The 21,006-nt window shown below is 39.3% G+C and overlaps 1 protein-coding gene across 1 annotated transcript in view; it reads right to left on the bottom strand.

The window, feature by feature from the left end:
* Positions 1–4,138: 4,138 nt before the first annotated feature.
* LOC108713455 (catalase) overlaps positions 4,139–21,006 on the bottom strand; it is a 28,290-nt gene continuing 11,422 nt past the window's right edge. Inside the window, exons 6-13 of the mRNA XM_041589839.1 lie at positions 19,092–19,217; positions 17,502–17,693; positions 16,655–16,807; positions 14,465–14,600; positions 12,257–12,387; positions 10,773–10,880; positions 7,793–7,879; positions 4,139–4,310 (exon numbers count right to left, since the gene is read on the bottom strand). Of these exons, the coding sequence (XP_041445773.1) occupies positions 4,254–4,310; positions 7,793–7,879; positions 10,773–10,880; positions 12,257–12,387; positions 14,465–14,600; positions 16,655–16,807; positions 17,502–17,693; positions 19,092–19,217 (990 nt within the window). The 3' untranslated portion in view covers positions 4,139–4,253. The remainder of the gene's footprint in view (positions 4,311–7,792; positions 7,880–10,772; positions 10,881–12,256; positions 12,388–14,464; positions 14,601–16,654; positions 16,808–17,501; positions 17,694–19,091; positions 19,218–21,006) is intronic.

Below are 21,006 nucleotides of genomic sequence, written 5' to 3'. Positions count from 1 at the left end.
GGAATTATCCAAACTTGATTCGAGTTCTTTAAAAAAAACTGAATTTGATTTCCGAGATTTATCACACTCTTGCCCTAAGAATTTAAATACGACTATTCGCCACCTAAAACCTGCCGAATTGCTGTATAAAGCTCCCCATAGACACGACCGATTTTAGGGAAGCCCGACCAATCCTTCTAAATTATCGTGCGGTTAGTGGGATTCGAACGATCGAACATCTTACGATTTTTCGGCCGACATCTGTCAGAAAATTGACCGGCCAGGTTAAAAAATCTTCGGTCCCAGTGCAATGTATCTATGTTTGCAGGGCCAAGCAGGCAGCTCCCCTTTGTTTTCCTGGCAAATTGGTCTTTTTAGTTGATGGACAATTCGTACGATCGTTCCGAGATAATCGTGGTCTCACGATGACGATCGTATCTTTTAAAAATCTCAACATCTATGGCCAGCTTAAGTCAGTGGGAGATATCCAGGGATCAATTTGGAGATGTTTGCAGCCTTTTTTTCGGAGAAAAAACTTGAATGGAGTTTGATCAAATTCAAATTGAATCCGATTCCAGTTTTTGGGTTGATTAAATTCGTTTGAGTTTTTACAATTAGTGATGGGCGAATTTATTCGCCAGGCGAAAATTTGCGACGAATTCCTGAGATTCGCCGCCGGCGAATAAATTCACGAAAACTCGCCAGCAAACATTCGCCGACGTCTGCTTTTTTGGATGTCAAAAACGGACTTGGGCATCAAAGATGAGACGCCGGCATGGTTTCATGAATTTTTCTACTTTTCGGGAAATTCGCAAATTTTTCTGCGAAACGCTTCAAATTCGCCCATCACTATTTACAATTCAATTTTATTAATAAATTTCCCTAAGTCAAATTTCGAATTCAATCAAATTTAATTTTAACATGAATTTCGAAATTCGACCCTAGATAAAGGTGCCTCTAAATGTTCTCCATTTGGAGTAATTTTCCATTTCCCCCCAAAAAAAAGATATAGCGGCAGATCACCTTGAAATATTTGGCACATGGAGTATTTCAGCCAGAGGTTAAATCCCTCTACTGCTCCCCAACCTTTTTTTACCTGTAGCCACATTCAAATGTATAAAGATTTGGGGAGTAACATAAGCATAAAAAAAGATTCTCCCACCTATTGGGGCATCCGATTTTGGGAGTAGGTATTAAGCTGCATATTCACAGCGGCAAGGTGTTTAATAGCAGCACGATGGAAGGACCCCACACCCCCATCTCTATGGGACTTAATTAATAAAATAGAACATGTAAGACGCATGGAATACTTAACGGCTTTATTACATATCACCTCGTTAGCGATAGAAGAGAATTGGTTTATGTGGAACTCCTATTACAGGGAGTTACAAAGGGTGGTGTAGATATTGAACACTGGGACCAGGTAAATTAGCACTAATCCCCGCCCCCTTTTAACCCTCCCCCCATAAGGCAATGCTGCCATCCAAAGAAGCCAAGAGTCATGATATCCTGATTTGCTTTTCTATGTGATTTTAAATAAAAAAAAAGTTTCTGTAAGGGCTGTGATACTCTATCCGGTAGCTCCTATGTGGATTAGCAGACTATAGGAGTCTCTGCTTGGCAGTACACCTGGTTTTTATGCAACTAAAGCTTGCCTCCAAGCTAGGAATTAGAGTGCTTTCTATGGGAGCTTTGGTGCCACCATCTTTGAAGAGCTTCATGGTCTGCACATGTATCCTACAATGCTTCTTTTCTTTCCATTTCACTGGTCTGGGACCAAAGCATGGCAGTACAGTAAAACTGTGCAGGCTCTGGATCTTTCCATAGAAATGAGCACCCCTTAGTGGGACCAGCTCCTCAATTTGGAAACCACCTACACAGCTATGCACCCAACAGTCCTAACATTTACTTTTCCTCTTGTTATGTATTTGACTTCTGAAGATAATAGAGAGGCCAATGGGCCATTGATTGGGAATTAGCTTAGAGCAACGTTACATACGTTACATGTATTCTATTCCCTGTCTTACCTTTAATGGTTTTCATGCAAGACAACCCATAAACCACTGCTCTACACTCACGTTCACCCCAGCAGTGCCCTGTTGTTATGTATTTGACAGAGGCCAGCTCCTTAATTTGGAAACCACTGTTCTACACACCCATGCACCCAACAGTCATAACATTTGCTTTTCCTCTTGCTATGCATTTGACTTTTGAAGATAATAGATAGGCCGATGGGTTGCTCCCCAACCCCTTGGATGTTGCTCCCAGTGGCCTCAAAGCAGGAGCTTATTTTTGAATTCCAGGCTTGGAGGCAAGTTTTGGTTGTATAAAAATCAGGTGTACTGCCAAACAGATCCTCAGTATAGATTGACAATCCACATAGGGGCTACTAAATGGCCAATCACAGCACTTATGTGGCACCCCAAGAACATTGTTAATGTTAGTGTTGCTCCCCATATCCTTTTACTTCTGAATGTTGCTCATGGGTTCAAAGGGTTGGGGATCCCTGGCTTAAAGCAAGGTTACATACATGTATTCTCTTCCCTGTCTCACTTTTATTTTTTTATTTTTGGTTTTTATGCAAGACACCCCATCAATGGCCTTTAGGGTAGAGTCCTGCGCGGGTCCATTTTTTTGGAACCCATACACGCAACCCGGACCCGCAACCCATATTCTTACCTGATTGGACCCGCTACCTGACCCGACCAACAAGTACCTTATCCGTGACCCGCTGACCATCAAGAATCAGGAAGTGCTGTCATTGTAAATCAGACGTGACATCACCGGAAGTAGACATGATCAGAAAAAAGGAGTAAAAACTCTATTGAGAAGACCCGCGGCCCAACCCGCAGAACCGCGTCTATACCCGCACCCGGAACTACAACCCGCAGGGTACCACAGGTTTTTGCTGCCCCTAGGGGGCCAGCCCCACAATGTGTTAACCACTGCTCTACACTCCCATGCACCCCAGCAGTGCCCTGTTATCAGGGCAGCCATCAGGGGGGGAGTTGTAGGGGGGCCCCGAGGGTAAGGGGGGCCCAGACACGTCGCACTTTCTTTCTTCTGTCCATTACTTCCCCTTATTGGTCACTGAGTTTAAGTCCCGGTTGAGCTGCTCAGGGATCGGTTAGCTGAGGTTTGAACTTCTCCAGCTCATCGAATCACCATGCAGCTTTACCTGGACTTGAAATTCTGTGACCAATAAGTGAAGAAAATATTGTTACTGGAAGAAGATGCAGCCACCTGTTCTCCCCTCCTCCCTTCTGTAGTTGGCAGCTCACTGACAGCAGGTGGGCCCCACTAATGAAGTAAGTGTAACATGACAGGGCCCCCTTAAAGGTAACCCTTTGTGGTCCCTGTTGTGTGGTGGGGCCCTGGGCACCACATTTTTTTTAAACTTCTGGGGGGGGGCAAGTTTTTTTACATGGACTTTTAAGGGGGGCCCTGGCCACCAATTTTCTTATAACGTGGGGGGGGGGGCTGGCTCCCCATGTGGAGTCCTAGCCACCAATATTTTTTAATGGGGGGCCCTGACCACAAATGTTTTTTTCAATGTGGGGGGCCCTGACCACCAATATTTTTTTATTAACATGTTGGAACCATAGCAACCAATGTTTATAAGTGTGGGATGGGGAGGGCAGACCTGTAGGTGGGGCTTGTGGTGGGCGCAGCCCAGGGGGGCCAGGAAATTTTTTCGTATGGGGCCCTGCGATTTCTGATGGCGGCCCTGCCTGTTATGTATTTGCATACCTCCCAACTGTCCCGTTTTGAGCCGGACAGTCCCGCTATTGCAGCTCAACCCGCTGTCACGGATTTGTACTGATAAGTCCCGGGTTTCTCTTTGATCTGCTGCATTGAACAGCCAGAAACAGATACAAAGTTTCTAACTTAATTACAGCTTGGCAGACAGCCCAGAATAGATACTTGACATACTTTTGTAACAGTTTGATAAGATAAGAACTCAAGACTCACAGCTTAAAGGGCAATTCACCTTCATTTGCAAAACTGTAATAACATATAAAAACCACAGAAATGTTCAAACTTTCATAACCTGCCAAATTATGTAAAATTAACATGGTAATTAGGGGGTGAGTCCCGCACCTTCAGAATGTAGTTATTGTACACTTATAACTCATGTGTAAATAAGCAATCATACTGATCAAGAAAAGATCATTTTCAATTTATTAGGGAATACCATCAATATTGTACTGGGAGCATCAATGTGTCATAAAAATAAAAATCTTTTTCGATCATCACAAGAGCAAAGTTTCTTCTCAGTAGTTTTTCTGCTGGTAGAACAGAGGCTTCGGCTCAGTTTTCTTGGGCTCTTCCTAGAGACAGAAACAAATACTTATTACCAGTTATACTTGTTATTATTGGCATTAGCCTAAATAGTAAAATCTATTTGCTCTGAATCCCTAATTTGCATATTCAGATCTGAGCAACATCCAATCACGTTGCATCACGTGGGCTGGAAAGCGGAACTGCACTGTCACACAGCTATAATCGTTTTGGCTAATTTATTCATTTCCAGTTTTTGCTAAATTTCATTTTCAAAAAATTTCTTGATTGATTTTTTTTTTCCTCCCTCAATTCCTAGCATGTTTATAAAAACACTGGAAAAACGATATCACTTTAAGTCACGGGGAGAAAAAAACTTGATGGCAACAAAATTCACATTGTTCCATTCATTTTCAATGCAAAAAAATAATTGAAAAATAAAATAGCTTCAGTGTTGTAAATGCGACTCCCATTGACTTTTACAAGATCTTAGCGGTCCAAAGTTTTTCATTCGGATTTTCAAGATTTTTATGGACTTATTTGAATTTGAAGCATTTGAAGTCTCATTTTTGTTTGATAATCTATTCAATTTGGAGATACACGAAATCTTAATTGTTAATAAACTTGCCCCTTACGATTCATCCAGGGATTTCTTTCAGTGATGAGTGCCTAACATTTAGCAATGCGCTTAACATGCCCTTTAATTATAATTGTCCTGGGGTTTCTGGTCATCCTTTTGGCCAAAAAGTTCATTATAACAGAAATGGAATTAATGGGGTTGTTCAACATTTTGGGGCACATTTACTAAGGGTCGAAGTGAATTCGAAGTGAATTTTCAAATTCAAAAACTTCAAAGTCATTTTTGGGTACTTCGACCATCGAATAGGCCAAAATTTGATTTGAATTGAAAAAACTTTGAATATTCAACCATTCGAAAATCGAAGTACTGTCTCTTTAAAAAACTTCGACTTCGATACTTCGCCACCTTAAACCTGCCGAATTGCTATGTTAGCCTATGGGGACCTCCTAAAAAAGAATAGCCAGAATTTGGCTACGTTTTTAGAAGTCTAAGTTTATTTATTTTTTTTAAAAAATCGTTCGATCGATTAAATCGTTCTAATCATTAGATTCTAACTATTTCTACGTTCGATCGAACTATTTGAATTTGATCGTAAACGTCTAAATTCACACAAAAAAACCTTCGACTAACGAATTTCTACAATTCGATGGTCGGATTTTGAAGTTTTACCACTTCGAAATTCGACCCTATGGGGCAGATTTACTAAGTTCGAGTGAAGAATTAGAATGAAAAAAAATTCAAATTTCGAAGTATTTTTTTGGGTACTTCGACCATCGAATTGGTCAAATTCGATCGAATGATCGATCGAAGTAAAAATCGTTCGACTATTCAATAATCGAAGTACTGTCTCTTTAAAAAATACTTTGACTTCATACTTCGCCACTTTAAACCTACCGAGCCGCAATGTTAGCCTATGGGGACCTTCCCCAGCACTTTTTTAAGCTAAAAATCCTTTGAACGATCACTTAAAATTGTTCAAATTGTTTGATTCGAAGGATTTTATCGTTCGATCGAAGTATTTGCGCTAAAACCCTTCGAATTCGAAGGATTTTACTTCGAGGTCGAATTCGAGGGTTTTTTAACCCTTGAAATAGTAAATGTGCCACTAAGTATGATGTACAGAGTGATATTCTGAGACAATTTGCAATTGGTTTTCATTTTTTATTATTTGTGGGGTTTGAGTTATTTAGCTTTTTATTCAGCAGCTCTCCAGTTTGAATTTTGGGTAATCTGGTCGCTAGGGTCCAATTTACTGAATAGAAAGAGGAGTAATAAAAAGTGGCAATAACAATACATTTGTAGCCTTACAGAGCGTTTGTTTTTTTAGATGGGGTCAGTGACCCCTATTTGAAAATTGGAAAGAGTCAGAAGAAGAGGGCAAATACTTAAAAAAAACTATAAAAAATGAAGACCAACTTAAAAGTTGTTTAGAGTTAGCCATTCTATAACGTACTAAAAGTTAACCTAATAGTAAACCCCAAGGCATCTGCAGCCCATATTGATCCCCAGCCAATACTAGTGCAGTTATCAAAAGCCACTAATTAACCAATTAACGTGGCTCATTGACTGGTCACATAATTCAGTAGCCTCTTATACTGATAGTTGTGTGACCTGTAACATTACTCAAGACAAACTGATCAGGGACACTATGCACCCATTTACATTGCGTTGCATCATTACTCATCACTAATGAACCTGTGACACCCCTTAGCACCCAATGATAGCACCCTAGAGCCAGTGACATTACTCAACAAGCATTTGTCACGTATTTGCATTTCTGTCCAAAAACAAGGACATTACTCACAGCGCCCATTCACGGGGCACACTGGTCCTTATCACTGTGTTGTACAATATGAAGTGTATATATACAATTTACACACAATACTGATTTATAGAAGTTGTAATAAGAGCCCTGGGGTTTACAATCTACTTATAATATTCATTAGCACTCTGCAGGTCAGAGGGGCAAATCAGTACTCAGGGTCAGACGGCTGGAGGGACAATGGGAAAAAACCTGGTGGGCCTCAGCCCTCATGGGCCCCACAGACACAGACCCAATCCCCGTCTGCCCTCTGACGTTGCTCCCCAACTGCTCTCCCTCCCCCCCATTGCACCAAAGATAAATTAAGCTGCGCGCAGGGGGAGTGGCTGGTGGGGCCCCAGATGGGGTCCCTTGGGTAGGCTCCCTGGTGGGCCTTGTTCGACCCTGTCAGTACTAGTATAATTGACAGTTAGATCCAATATATCTTATAGGGGGGCTTCCTTTCCTAGCAAATGTATTCTAAAATCACTCTACTAAAATCACCAGACATCATGTCTCTCTACATGCAGAATTTGTGCAAAAGGCAGTTATGTTGGTAGATTTTGTTTGTACTGGAATCCGTTATTTGAGTGAGCTCTAATACATCTGCTAGGAAAGGGAAGCCCCCCTATAAGATATATTGGATCATTTATCTGACACCCAACTGCTGCATGAAGACAGAATGAAGAGAAACAGATGCTGAGAGAGGGAGAATGAAGAGTTGGGGAGTAACACAAGAATGAAAAGGGTGCCTTTGGGGGTGCAAAATAAGGGCTGTGATTGGCTATTTGCTTGTCCTTATGTGGACTGGCAGCCTACAGTAGACTCTGTTTGGCAATACATCTGGTTTTTATACAACCAAAACTTTTTTTTTGTTCCACTGCAACTGTTCTATTTGTTGGCGAAAGATCTGATTCTTTGCACTTTTGGTTATTTCAGGCAATAGTATGAAGTGTAGAGTCTCATTGGCCATTGGACCCTACTGCAGAGTAGAGGACCTTAATGTGATCACCCGTATGAAGGAACAATGAATGCGGGGCAAGGGCACTACACATACTACTCATTTCAGGCATGCAAATGTGTTATGTTTAGGTAAAAGAACGGAGTTGCTCTGCCGTGGAGACACATTTACATTGCGCTATCTATTTTACCTTCTTTAGAGAAGCAGCTCGCAGTTTATCCAGTTCTTTCTGAACACGGGCCCCGTAATCAGGATCGATCGCTGCAAAGTTCTTTACCTGAAACATGTAATAGAACAAAATATAAACCCTAGGGTCATTATTTATTAGCCATGAACACTCGGTTCATATAGCCTAGTGGTCCTGGAGCTGCTCCCCCTAAATGGCATGGATGGGACCAATAAGGGTGGCATTTGGGGATGAAGGGTTATTTATAGGGTAGCATTAAAAATCATGTTTTCATCTATCTTTAACCTTGTGTTAAGGACCATAATCTAAAGGCCATAGGCAGACCAAGTTGGTTAGAGTTGCTCTCCAACAGATTAGACCACGGGCCAAATCTATTATATGAGCATACACGGAGTGGCCACTTTTCACCTCCTCATCTGTAGATGCTCCATGAACTAAATTGTCAAACTACATTTTCAAACCTGGGCTTTAAGCTGGCCATACATGTACTCATCAAATCTGTTTGGTAGAACTTTTGGAACATGTATGCTGGCTGTATGATCTCAACTAGTATCTATATCCCATGGCTATTGGATGATTTGTCCTCAGCTCCTCCTCAATTTCTTCAGTTCCCATCATTTATGTTCTTGATCTGAAGGAACGTCACAATAGCAAGGTGTCCATATACATGGCTTCAGCTACTGCATCTATTCATTTGCCCAATGGCCTGATTGGTTGGATACCTTACAGTATGGCCAACTTTAAACCCAAACAACCTTAATCCCTCAAGACTTTGTAAAGGACGCCCATAGATATTATCAATCATGTTTAATCCACCCAACATCCTACCCTCTTTCTAATAAGCCCAAGATTATACTATACACAGTGCAGAACTGCTGAGAAGTATTCAGTCCAGCCCTGTGTTTGGTTATAGCCATTTCTGTGTGTCTGGGTATGTTTCATATGGTCAAAAAGCCAACCTATAAAATGCAAAGATGGGGTGAAAAGGATATAGAGACATTCAGCCGGTCTGCTGCTATGGAGTCTCATTGGGGTCTCTTTTGCTAATGGAGACAAGCCATGAAGAGTACCCTGGCTTACCACAAGGTCTAGGCTCATGGACATTCCAATGTTCCCTTCCATGTAATGCAATGGATTTGGCTGAAGGGGAGCATGGATGCTTGTTGCAAAGGACACACAACGCTTTGGGGGTTATTTATTAAAATCTGAAAGCCAAAAACTCAAAAATTTTAGGTTTTTTTTAACTATAAATTAGAATTTTTAATGAAATAAAAACGTGAATTTTTCGTTATTTATTATACCCCAAGGATGCAAAAAGTCAGAATCCGAAATCCACCATCTCCGACCTGTTGAGGTTGTATATAAGTCAATGGGAGAGGTCCCTATCCTAATTGGAAGTTTCTGTGGTCTGTACAGGAATTAGCTTGAAAATCTGATCATTTCAGGCTTTTTCTGACAAACATTCGAAATATTCTGACTTTTAATGAAAAAAAACAAACGATTCAGGGAAAACCTCCAAAAAAATCGTTATGATTCGGGTTTTCGCATGCTTTTATAAAGTCTTCCCCTGATCCAATTCAATCATTTTTTAAAATAATAAATAAGGTGAAATCATGGTTTCTAGCTTGCTCTGGCTTTATTTTAAAAAAATCAGACACATTCGAAATATTCTGACTTTTCATGAAAAAGTTAAAAAAAATGGAGCAATTTGGGAAAAAAACCTCAGAAAAAAACGTATGATTCGGGTTTTTAGCATGTTTTTTGTCGTGTTTTCCCCCGATCCGATTCAATCATTATTTTTTAAATTAATAAATAAGGTCAAATCATGGTTTCTAGTTTGGTCTGACTTTTTTATTTTAAAAAATCAAAAAATTCGGATTTTGATAAATGACCCCCTTTGTATAGCGCCAATGCATCCTTCATTTTGCAGCCATTTATTGTTGTTTAAACGAGCCGAGGTTATACAGGTTTGGGGCCTGTTATCCAGAATGCTTGGGACCTACAGTCTTACCGGAATTTGGATGCCCATAAAAATCCCTAAAAATCATTTTGATGTTAATTAAACCCAATAGGCTGGTTTTGCTTCTAATAAGGATTAATTATATCTTAGTTGGGATCAAGTACAAGCTACTGTTTTATTATTACACAGACAAACAAAATTATTTTAAAAAATTTGGCTTATTTGTTTAAAATGTAGTCTAGGGGAGATGGCCGTTCCATAATTCGGAGCAGGTTCCGAAAAACAGATTACATACCTGTATTAAAAGAAATTTTTAGAGCCATTGGCCTTATGCATGGGGGCACAGAGAATGCTTTAACTGGGTCTTGTCCACATTTTTTGGGGTCGGAACTCTCAAATTCGATTTGTGAATTATCCAAACTCGATTTGAGTTTAAATTCGAATTTCAAGATCATACTCTGGCCCTTTAAGAACTTAAATTCGACTATTCGCCACCTAAAACCTGCCGAATTACGGTATAAGTCAATGGGAGACGTCCAGGGATCAATTTGGTGATGTTTGCATCCATCCTGGCATTCAAGTTTTTTTTTTGTAAATTCAAATCGAGTTTTTTCAAATTCTACGCAAATTCAATGCGAGTTTTTGGGTCGATTCAATTAGTCTGAGTTGAGAAAATGTGATTTTATTAATAAATTCGATTGATCGAATTTCAAATTTATGGGAGTTTTAAAAAAGCTCACATGAATTCGAAGTTCGACCCTTGATAAATGTGCCTCCAAATATTGGAACCCAGGGTAAAATTTTGGGAGACATTGCCTCCTGTATGGGACTCGTGCCATTATGTTAGGGCAGTTGACAGTTGGAAGCAGGTACATGACAGCCATGTTGTTACCAAATTGTGCCGACTTTACCATAAATTGGGCGCTCAAAATGAAAGCGGCGTTTCTGCGTCAGAATTAGCCTTGCCCCGCCCCATGAGAGGTCGGCAAACCACCCCGACCCATTAAACAAATAGCTTCTCACAGATCTGTCCTGGATGAACTGCTGTGCTCCTATAAGGCTGCTTGCGATGTTCTCACACAGGTCCTGCCGCTCCTTGTCGTTCAAGGTCTTCTGGTAGAATTCCCGAACCTGCAAGAGTAAAAGCAAGAGTAGAGTGTAAGCTCTTGTGTAGGAGTTATACTCCTCCCATGATTCCCTCCGGCACATCATCTGTTTGTTATACAACTTACAGCAACGCAATCAATTACAGTGAGTCGACTGTTCTGTGAATATTTGTGAATCGGTTACACAATAAACCAACTGTTTGGAATTACACAATTCCCGTTATCTTAAAGGTCAGAGGCTGATCAAGCACGGAAGGGAAAACAATGCTCCAGATTCATGGACAGCACAGCTAAATAACCTTCTGAAATGGGTAAAAAAAAAAAGTGTACGTGATAACGTACCCCCTACTGTCTGTAAATTATAAGGAGTGGTTCTGTGACCATATAAAGGCACAAGTCTGCAGGCTGAGTTATACAGGGAACTCTGAGTATCACTCATGTATTATAAGGGATAATGTACCCCCTACTGTAAATGATAAGGATATTAGAAATCACTGAGGGGTTCTGTGACCATATAAAGGCACAAGGCTGCAGGCTGAGTTATACAGGGAACTCTGAGTATCAATCATGTATTATAAGGGATAATGTACCCCCTACTGTAAATGATAAGGATATTAGAAATCACTGAGGGGTTGTTCTGTGACCATATAAAGGCACAAGGCTACAGGCTGAGTTATACAGGGAACTCTGAGTATCACTCATGTATTATAAGGGATAATGTACCCCCTACTGTAATTGATAAGGATATTAGAAGTCACTGAGGGGTTATGTGACCATATAAAGGCACAAGGCTGCAGGCTGAGTTATACAGGGAACTCTGAGTATCACTTGTGTATTATAATGGATAATGTACCCCCTACTGTCAATGATAAGGATATTAGAAGTCACTGAGGGGTTGTTCTGTGACCATATAAAGGCACAAGGCTGCAGGCTGAGTTATACAGGGAACTCTGAGTTTCACTCATATATTATAAGGGATAATGTACCCCCTACTGTAAATGATAAGGATATTAGAAGTCACTGAGGGGTTGTTCTGTGACCATATAAAGGCACAAGGCTGCAGGCTGAGTTATACAGGGAACTCTGAGTATCACTCATGTATTATAAGGGATAATGTACCCCCTACTGTAAATGATAAGGATATTAGAAGTTACTGAGGAATTCCATGTTTATATAAAGGCATAATGACCTTTTACACAGATTACTAAATCCTGCAGTGACTTCTAAGGTTTTCATAACCTACAGCAGGGGGTGTGTTAAAATTTAAGAAATATTATTAATATTTTATAAATATAACATGTTCATAGATCTTGTGTATATTAATAATGACATATTATAAATAACCTGAAATAATAACCCCCCTAAAAAAAAACAGTAAAATGCATAGAAAATATACACTACCTGGAACGTGTCATCCGCCTCTTTATCGTCGAATTTGTCCACATCCCCACTGACATGATACACCAGCTCTTTATACTCAGCCTTGTCTTTCGGCCCCCCAAAGCTGTTTGGGTAGTAGCTTGGCGCATTCCCTTCATAGAATATAAAATAGTGAGCGTCTTGTCGTGGGTAAATCAAGTTCATCTAAGTAGATACTAATTTGTGGCCATGTTGTTTAATTGTGCACAGGTTGAAGCATACACTACAGCCATTATCTGAAAACCCATTATCCGAATTATGGAATGGCCGTCTCCCATTGTCTCCATTTTAACTAAATAATGCAAATTTTTTAAAAATACCCTTTTTCTGTGTAATAATAAAACAGTAGCTTGTACTTGATCCCAACTAAGATATAATTAATCCTTATTGGAAGCAAAACCAGCCTATTGGGTTTATTTAATGTTTACATGATTTTCTACTAGACTTAAAGGAACAGTTCAGTGTAAAAATAAAAACTGGGTAAATAGATAGGCTGTGCAAAATAAAAAATGTTTCTGATATAGTTAGTTAGCCAAAAATGTAATGTATAAAGGCTGGAGTGATTTGATGTATAACATGTCAGTGAGAACACTACTTCCTGCTTTTCAGCTCTCTTGGTTTACACTGACTGGTTACCAGGCAGTAACCAATCAGAGACTTGAGGGGGGCCACATGGGTCATATCTGTTGCTTTTGAATCTGAGCTGAATGCTGAGGGTCAATTACAAACTCACTGAACAGTTATGTCCCATGTGGCCCCCTTCAAGTCGCTGACTAACTCAGAGTTAGAGAGCTGAAAAGCAGGAAGTAGTGTTCTGGCTATTATGTTACACATCCAGTCACTCCAGCCTTTATACATTACATTTTTGGCTAACTAACTATATCAGAAACATTTTTTATTTTGCACAGCCTATCTATTTACCCAGTTTTTATTTTCACACTGAACTGTTCCTTTAAGGCATAAAGATCCAAATTCGAGAAAGATCCCTTATCTGGAAAACCCCAGGTCCCAAGCATTCTGGATAACAGGTCCCATACCTGTACTGTATATATATATATATAGTGAATAAAGTACCCCCTCTTGTAAAATATAAGGATATTATAAGTTACCGAGGAGTTTCATGACCATAACTGATGACATCAGAACTCACCGTTTATAACTGATGACATCACTACTCACCGTTTATAAGGATATAATTTACAAGATATTCATGGCTTTTGTGTATTATATATATATATATATATATACACACATACACAAAAATTTTGTTTGGTGCACAAGTGATAAGCGCCCAACTGCCTGGGTGCTGGTTATAACTCTGTTATACATATACTTTCCAAAAAACAACCGCACTCGCAGGACTTGAATTGTGGTAAAAAGAAGATTTATTGCTCAAAGTTTCAGCCCATTACTCGGGCCATAACTCCTGAAGACGGGGCCGAGTAATGGGCTGAAACATAGAGCAATAAATCTTCTTTTTACCACTATTCAAGTCCTGCGAGTGCGGTTGTTTTTTGAAAAAAAAAACAAAAAAAAAAAATATATATATATATAAATATATATATATATATAAGACATGCACTTGGTTTCGGTATTCTGTCTTTTTCGGCAGGATTCAGATTTGGCCTAATTTGCAAATGTAAATTAGGATCAGGAAGGGGAATCACTTGATTTTTGTCAGAAATCAAGGAAATAAACAATTATTTTTTTTTCCTCTTCCGTCCCTATTTCGGCTCTATTCCCAAATAGTGGATTTGGCGCATTCCTTATTTTTATATATATATATAAGCAACAAAAAAGACCGCGACAAAAAAGACTGCACTCATAGGTCTTGTATAGGTGAAAAAGAAAATGTGTTTTATTGAACTTTTTCGGCTCTTACTCATGAGCCGTCCTAAAGGCCTTGAGGACGGCTCACGAGTAAGAGCCGAAACGGTGAATCAAACTCATTTTCTTTTTCACTTATGCAAGACCTACGAGTGCAGTCTTTTTTGTTGCTTTGGTACTAATGTTTTTTTGTACCAGCACCTAGGCAGTTACATGGTGTTCTGAGTGCACCAGGCTAGTGTTTCTATATACCTGTATATATATATATATATATATATATATATATATCTATATATATATTCTGGGGAAAACTCTGTATTGTGAGCGTTAAACATGGGAGATCTGTATTTCACACTGCATTACCTTGGTTGTCTATGGCCATGGCTCCATCTCTCTGATAGTTTGCCACCTTTACACCTTGGGGGCGGTTGACAGGGATTTGTGCGTAATTCACTCCAAGGCGATATCTCAAAGCGTCCGAATAGGCGAAAATACGTCCCTGAAATCAAAGTGACATAAGTAGGCTGCAGAAGCGCAAAAGCAATGTCCCTGGGTCTTATCTCTAATTAAATATTGTAACATTCCGTCTAGAGAAACTACACAGGATTAATTTCCCAATCTCATGTTATGCCAGAAGCAGGGTCAATATTCTTAGGGTGGTTCTACGTACTAATACTATTAAAGGGGTCGTTCACCTTTAAATTAACTGTTAGTATGATGTAGAGAGTGATATTCTGAGACAATTTACGTTCGATTTTCATTTTATATTAGTTGTGGTTTTTGAGTTATTTAGCTTTTTATTCAGCAGCTCTCCAGTCTGCAATTTCAGCCATCTAGTTGCTAGGGTTACAACCCTAGCAACCATGCATTGATTTGAATAAGAGACTGGAATATGAATAGGAGAGGGACTGAATAGAAAGATGAGTAATAAAAAGTAGTAACAATACATTTGTAGCCTTACAGAGCATTTTTTTTTTAAATGGGGTCAGTGACCCCAATTTGAAAACGATGGAAAAAGAAAAATGAAGACCAATTGAATAGTGGCTTAGATCTAGCCATTCTATAACATACGATGGTGGCTGCTTATTAAAGCCCAAAAGGAAACTAGAAAACTCACATTTTTAGTGGAAAACCCCCCGAATTTTTTGCTATTTATTACTACTGCAGCAAAAAGCCTGAATCACAAAATCCACCATCTCAAACCTGTATATGGTCCTGTATAAATCGACAGGAGAGGCACCTATCTCAAATTGAAGTTATTGGGGGTCTTCATGGGGTTTTCAGGCAAAAACACGAAAGAAATATGAGCAGTTCGGGAAAAACTCTAAAAAAATTGATCGATTCAGGTTTTCGCTCGTTTTTACGTGAATCTAGTTCATTTATTAATAAATAAGCTGACATCGGGCATGGGAGTTTGGTTGTTGTTTTTTCTAATAAAATATGAGATAAATTTGAGTTTTAGTAAATAACCCCCTAAATGTTGACTTAAAGGTGAACCACCCTTTGTCATCCCACTTGTCTGAGGTAGGGTTGCCTCCTTTACCAGCAAATATTACTGGGGGGGGCAGGACGATGATGTAACAGGGTGATGTGATGACATAATGGAATGAATGAGGTCACTGGGTGGGCATGGGGCAGGTCCTGGGAGCTGGGCAACTTAAATAGACAGGACGAGGGTATAACTGAGGTGTTGCAAAGAAAAGGAATTACAAATTTGCTGCCACAGAGAATGAAAGCTTTGCTTTAATTTATAATATTTTACAGGCATGGGACCTGTTATCCAGAATGCTTGGGAACTGGAGTTTCTGTAATTTAATACCATAAGTCTACAAGAAAATCATATAAACATTTAGGGGCCCATTTACTTAGCTCAAGTGAAGGGATAGAGGAAAAAAACTTCGAATTTCAAATAGTTTTTTTGGCTACTTCGACCATCGAATGGGCTACTTCGACCTTCGACCTTCGATTCGAACTAAAAATCGTTTGACTTTTCGACCATTCAGAGTCGAAGTACTGTCTCTTTAAGAAAAAACTTCGACCCCCTAGTTCGCCAGCTACCGAAGTCCAGCTTTCTAAGTATTTTTTGGTTGAAGAAAAATCGTTAGATCGATGGATTAAAATCCTTCGAATTGAACGATTTGAAGGATTTAATAGTTCGATCTAAAGTTGTTTTCCTTCGAGCGTTCGATCCAAAGTTTTTTCCTTCGCTCGTTCGATCGAACGAATAACGCTAAATCCTTCGACTTTGATATTCGACAGTCTAATATCGAGGGTTAATTAACCCTCGATATTCGACCCTAAGTAAATTTGCCCCTAAATAAACCCAATAGGCTGTTTTTGCCTCCAATAAGGATTAATTATATCTTAGTTGGGATCGAGTACAAGCTACTGTTTTATTATTACACAGAAAAAGTAAAAAATTCTGATTATTTGGATAAAATGGAGTCTAAAATTGGAGCTTTCTGGATAATGGGTTTCTGGATAAGGGATCCCATACCTGTATCATCCCTTTTCTACAGATACAAGAGCATCGCATTCATTTTAGCAACCTACGTGCAGTATTTTGTCAGGACTTGGCTCAATCCCCGGGACAAGGTTTTTGGGTTCAAACGCAATCTGTTCCACTTGAGCAAAATAATTTGTCGGGTTCTTATTTAAAACCAGCTTCCCGACTGGAATCAGAGGGAATTCACTTTGGTACCAGACCTGAAAAGAGCAGAAGAGGAGAAAGTTATATCCAGCAGTTATTGCTATTTCTCAAATCGTTCAAGCAAGCCAAACAAATAATTGTTATTAACAATCCTCCTATTGTAGCACAGTCTTTCTTAAAGGACAAGGAAAGTTAAACTAAAGAAGTAGGTAGAAATGTTGTATATTGTTTTGTGCTTCTGTACCAGCCCAAGGCAACCACAGCCCTTTAGCAGTAAAGATCTGTGTCTCCAAAGATGCCCCAGTAGCTCCCCATCTTCTTTTCTGCTGATTCACTGCACATGCTCTGTGCTGCTGTCACTTACTGAGCTTAGGGACCCACTCACAATATACAGTACACATAGAATAGAAATGTCACAATATAAGCCTGATTAGTAATTAATACACATAATTACTACATGGCAGTACAGAAACCAGTGCAATTAGCATCAGAATTTAATAATCAGCAAACCTGTAGCATCAGCTTATATTACAGGGGAAGCCCATTTTCTGCTGGATAATTAGTGACGAGCCCTAAGCTTAGCTTCTCAACAGCCAATCAGAGCCCACTGAGCATGTGAGTGTCACAGACACTTTCCAAGATGGTGACCCCCTGTGACAAGTTTGAAGTCCTGGATCATTGCTGCTATTGACAAGCTGACACTTTAGCCTCGTGCAATGAGTTCACTATATAAAAAGGAACCTTTCTTACCTTTGTAATGTCGAAAGGGTTAAATGACATTTTTTCAGCCTGCTCAAAAGTCATGACTTGGATGGAGAGCGTCCACGAGGGATAGTCTCCTTTCTTTATAGCCTCAAAGAGATCTCGCAATGAATAGTCCGGGTCTTTGCCGGCTACAACTTTGGCCTCCTCTCTGGTTAGGTTCTTTATGCCCTGGTCGGTCTATAGGGATGGAATAAATATGTATAAATGCATTAAGAAGCCTCTTATATAATACACAAGAGCCATGAGTATCCTGTAAATGATATCCTCGTAAACAGTGCTTAGTGATGTCATCAGTTATAAGCTTAGTGATGTCATTTTTAAAATCCAGGAGCCCGATGTTTAAATAGTACAAAAATGTATTTTACATTATGCTTTATTTTTTTACATCATAGGCTTGAGCCTACAATTAAGTTTCTCTTGACAACACAAAACGCATAAGGCTTTTACTTTTTCTACATAATGTAAAATATTTTTTTGGACCATTTAAAGGGCATGTAAAGGCAAAAAAATAAAATAAAATCCAATATTTACTTTCTTTAATGAAAAAGAACCCTATCTCCAATATACTTTAATTAAAAAATGTGTTTAGTTTTTATAAGAAACCTGACTGTAGGCAGTGAAATTGTCCCTTCATTTACTGCTGTGGATAGGAATTGTCAGACGGTCCCTAACTGCTCTGCAGGGAAACAATCATACTTATGAACAGCAGGGGGAGCCCCCGCCTTACTTCCCAGCCATGCAGAACTCAAGCAGCTTTGTTTGTTTCCCTGTAGAGCAGTCGGCGACTGTGTAGAGATTTGTATTGGATTTTATTTTGTCTTTACATCCCCTTTACTGTTTCCAACTTCAGCTGCAGGGACAAAGATCATGGAGCCAGATTGAAACATATAAACTGGGATTCTATTTGGAGGATTATTTTGCTGCAGCCACTGGTTCTGCAGAGTTGGAGAAAGTTTGTATTAAACAATACAAAAACTATAAAATCCACATTAGATTACATGACAACACAGGACCCAGTGCAGTCTGTATATTCTCATTATTAATCAGTCTTGTTGTATTGGCTTCTGGCAGATATTTGACTTGTGCTGTTTTGATCATTTATGACGATCCCTAAGCAGCCCAGACCACACTGAGCATGTGCACAGTCTTGGTCTTGCAAAGATGTATAACAAAGTTACAAGATGGTGACCCCCTGTGGCCAACTTTGAAAATATAAATCAGTTGTTTGATTAGACTTGCGGTGCAGTAAGTTCATGTTTATGTTTAGTATACAAAATACAGCATTTCTAGCCTTATTCTATTTTAGACTTTACTTCCCCTTTAAACATTGGGCTCCTGGATTCTACTCTGTGGTATTCCGGATTGGTGCCGGCCTACAATTACAATTTTCCATGATTGACTCCCCTTTGCTGAAGGTTTGGGGCACGAGCACCCGGACCCAACGTTGAAAGTGGTAAGCCTAAACATTTGTCCAAGGATTTCAGCTTCATGCGTTTCGGAAATGGGTATAATAAACTGCACTGGTCTGTCATTGGCTCAAGCGCATATTATCCGAAATAAGAAGAAAAGTCAAACCTTGTAGTGGAATTTGCAATAGAGGGGCTTTGCTTGTGCGTTCACCATCTTGAAAACATGGTTCCCAAATCCGTGCATGTGGCGATATCCATCAGGTATCCCCCGGTCGGTGAACAGATGAGTGATCTGCATTGGTTGCAAATAGTTATTGTTTAAATCCATGTAAAAAAAAATAACATTATAATTTCCAAAAGCCTCCTTACAACTTGGTAACATCCTGTAACTTGTCTATTATCAGAAATCATGGAAACCCCTCGACTTTTAAATGTGATGAAAAGAAATAACCGCAGAGTGCCACCATTTGTAAATTTTAATACCCCATCATTTAAAGTAGTTGAAGATTAGGGGTGAACTGGTCTATCAAAGTACAGGTATGGGATCCGTTATCCAGAAAGCTCCGAATTACAAAAAGGCCGTCTCCCATAGACTCCGCTTCATTGAAATAATCCAACTTTTTAAAAATGGTTTCCTTTTTCTCTGTATTAATAAAACAGTAGCTTGTACTTGGTCCCAACAAAGATATAATTAATCCTTATTGGAGTCAATACCAGTCTTTTGGGTTTATTTAATGTTTACATGTTTTTCACTTTCTTTAATGAAAAAGAAACTTATCTCCAATATACTTTAATTAAAAAATGTGTACCATTTTTATAAGAAACCTGACTGTATGCAGTGAAATTCTCCCTTCATTTCCTGCTGTGGATAGGAATTGTCAGACGGTCCCTAACTGCTCTGCAGGGAAACAATCATACTTATGAACAGCAGGGGGAGCCCCCGCCTTACTTCCCAGCCATGCAGAACTCAAGCAGCTTTGTTTGTTTCCCTATAGAGCAGTCGGCGACTGTGTAGAGATTTGTATTGGATTTTATTTTGCCTTTACATCCCCTTTACTGTTTCCAACTCCAGCTGCAGGGACAAAGATCATGGAGCCAGATTTAAACAGATAAACAGGGATTCTATTGGGAGGATTATTTTGCTGCAGCCACTGGTTCTGCAGAGTTGGAGAAAGTTTGTATTAAAAAATACAAAAACTATAATGACAACACAGGACCCAGTCTGTATATTCTGATTATTAATCAGTCTTGCTGTATCGGCTTCTGGCAGATATTATTTGACTTGTGCTGTTTTGCTCATTTATGACGATCCCTAAGCAGCCCGACCACACTGAGCATGTGCACAGTCTTGGTCTTGCAAAGATGTATAACAAAGTTACAAGATGGTGACCCCCTGTGGCCAACTTTGAAAGCATAAATCATTTGTTTGATTAGGCTTGTGGTGCAGTAAGTTCATATTTATGTTTAGTATACAAAATACAGCATTTCTAGCCTTATTCTATTTTAGACTTTACGTCCCCTTTAAAGTATGAAGATCCAAATAACGGAAAGATCCGTTATCCGGAAAACCCCAGGTCCCAAGCATTCTGGATAACAGGTCCTATACCTGAACCAGAGGACCTCCCAGTGGTCTCAGGCCCTAGTTGACCCCAACTCTTCTTATTTCTTCTGTGGCCCTATAAAACCTATTGTTGGCACTATTTAAAAGATTGGTTCGCCTTTAAGTTAACTTTTAGTATGTTTTAGAATAGTTACTTTTCAATTGGTCTTCATTATTTGTTTTTATGGTTTTTTAATTATTTGCCTTTTCTTCAGACCCTTTCCAGCTTTCAAATGGGGTCACTGTTATTGTTACTTTTTATTACTTCTCTTTCTATTCAGGCCTCTCCTATTCATATTCCAGTCTCTTATTCAAATCAATGTAGGTTTAGCAACCAGATTTGCTGAAATTACAAACTGGAGAGCTGCTGAATAAAAATCTAAATAACTCAAAAACCACCAATAATAAAAAATGAAAACCAATTGCAAATTGTCTCAGAATATCCCTCTCTACATCATACTAAAAGTTAATTGAACAACCC

Source organism: Xenopus laevis, chromosome 4L (genome assembly GCF_017654675.1).
Source record: "Xenopus laevis strain J_2021 chromosome 4L, Xenopus_laevis_v10.1, whole genome shotgun sequence".
Classification (NCBI taxonomy): Eukaryota; Metazoa; Chordata; class Amphibia; order Anura; family Pipidae; genus Xenopus; species Xenopus laevis.
The sequence above is the reverse complement of the archived record's forward strand: the minus strand, read 5'-3'. Positions and strand labels throughout refer to the sequence as shown.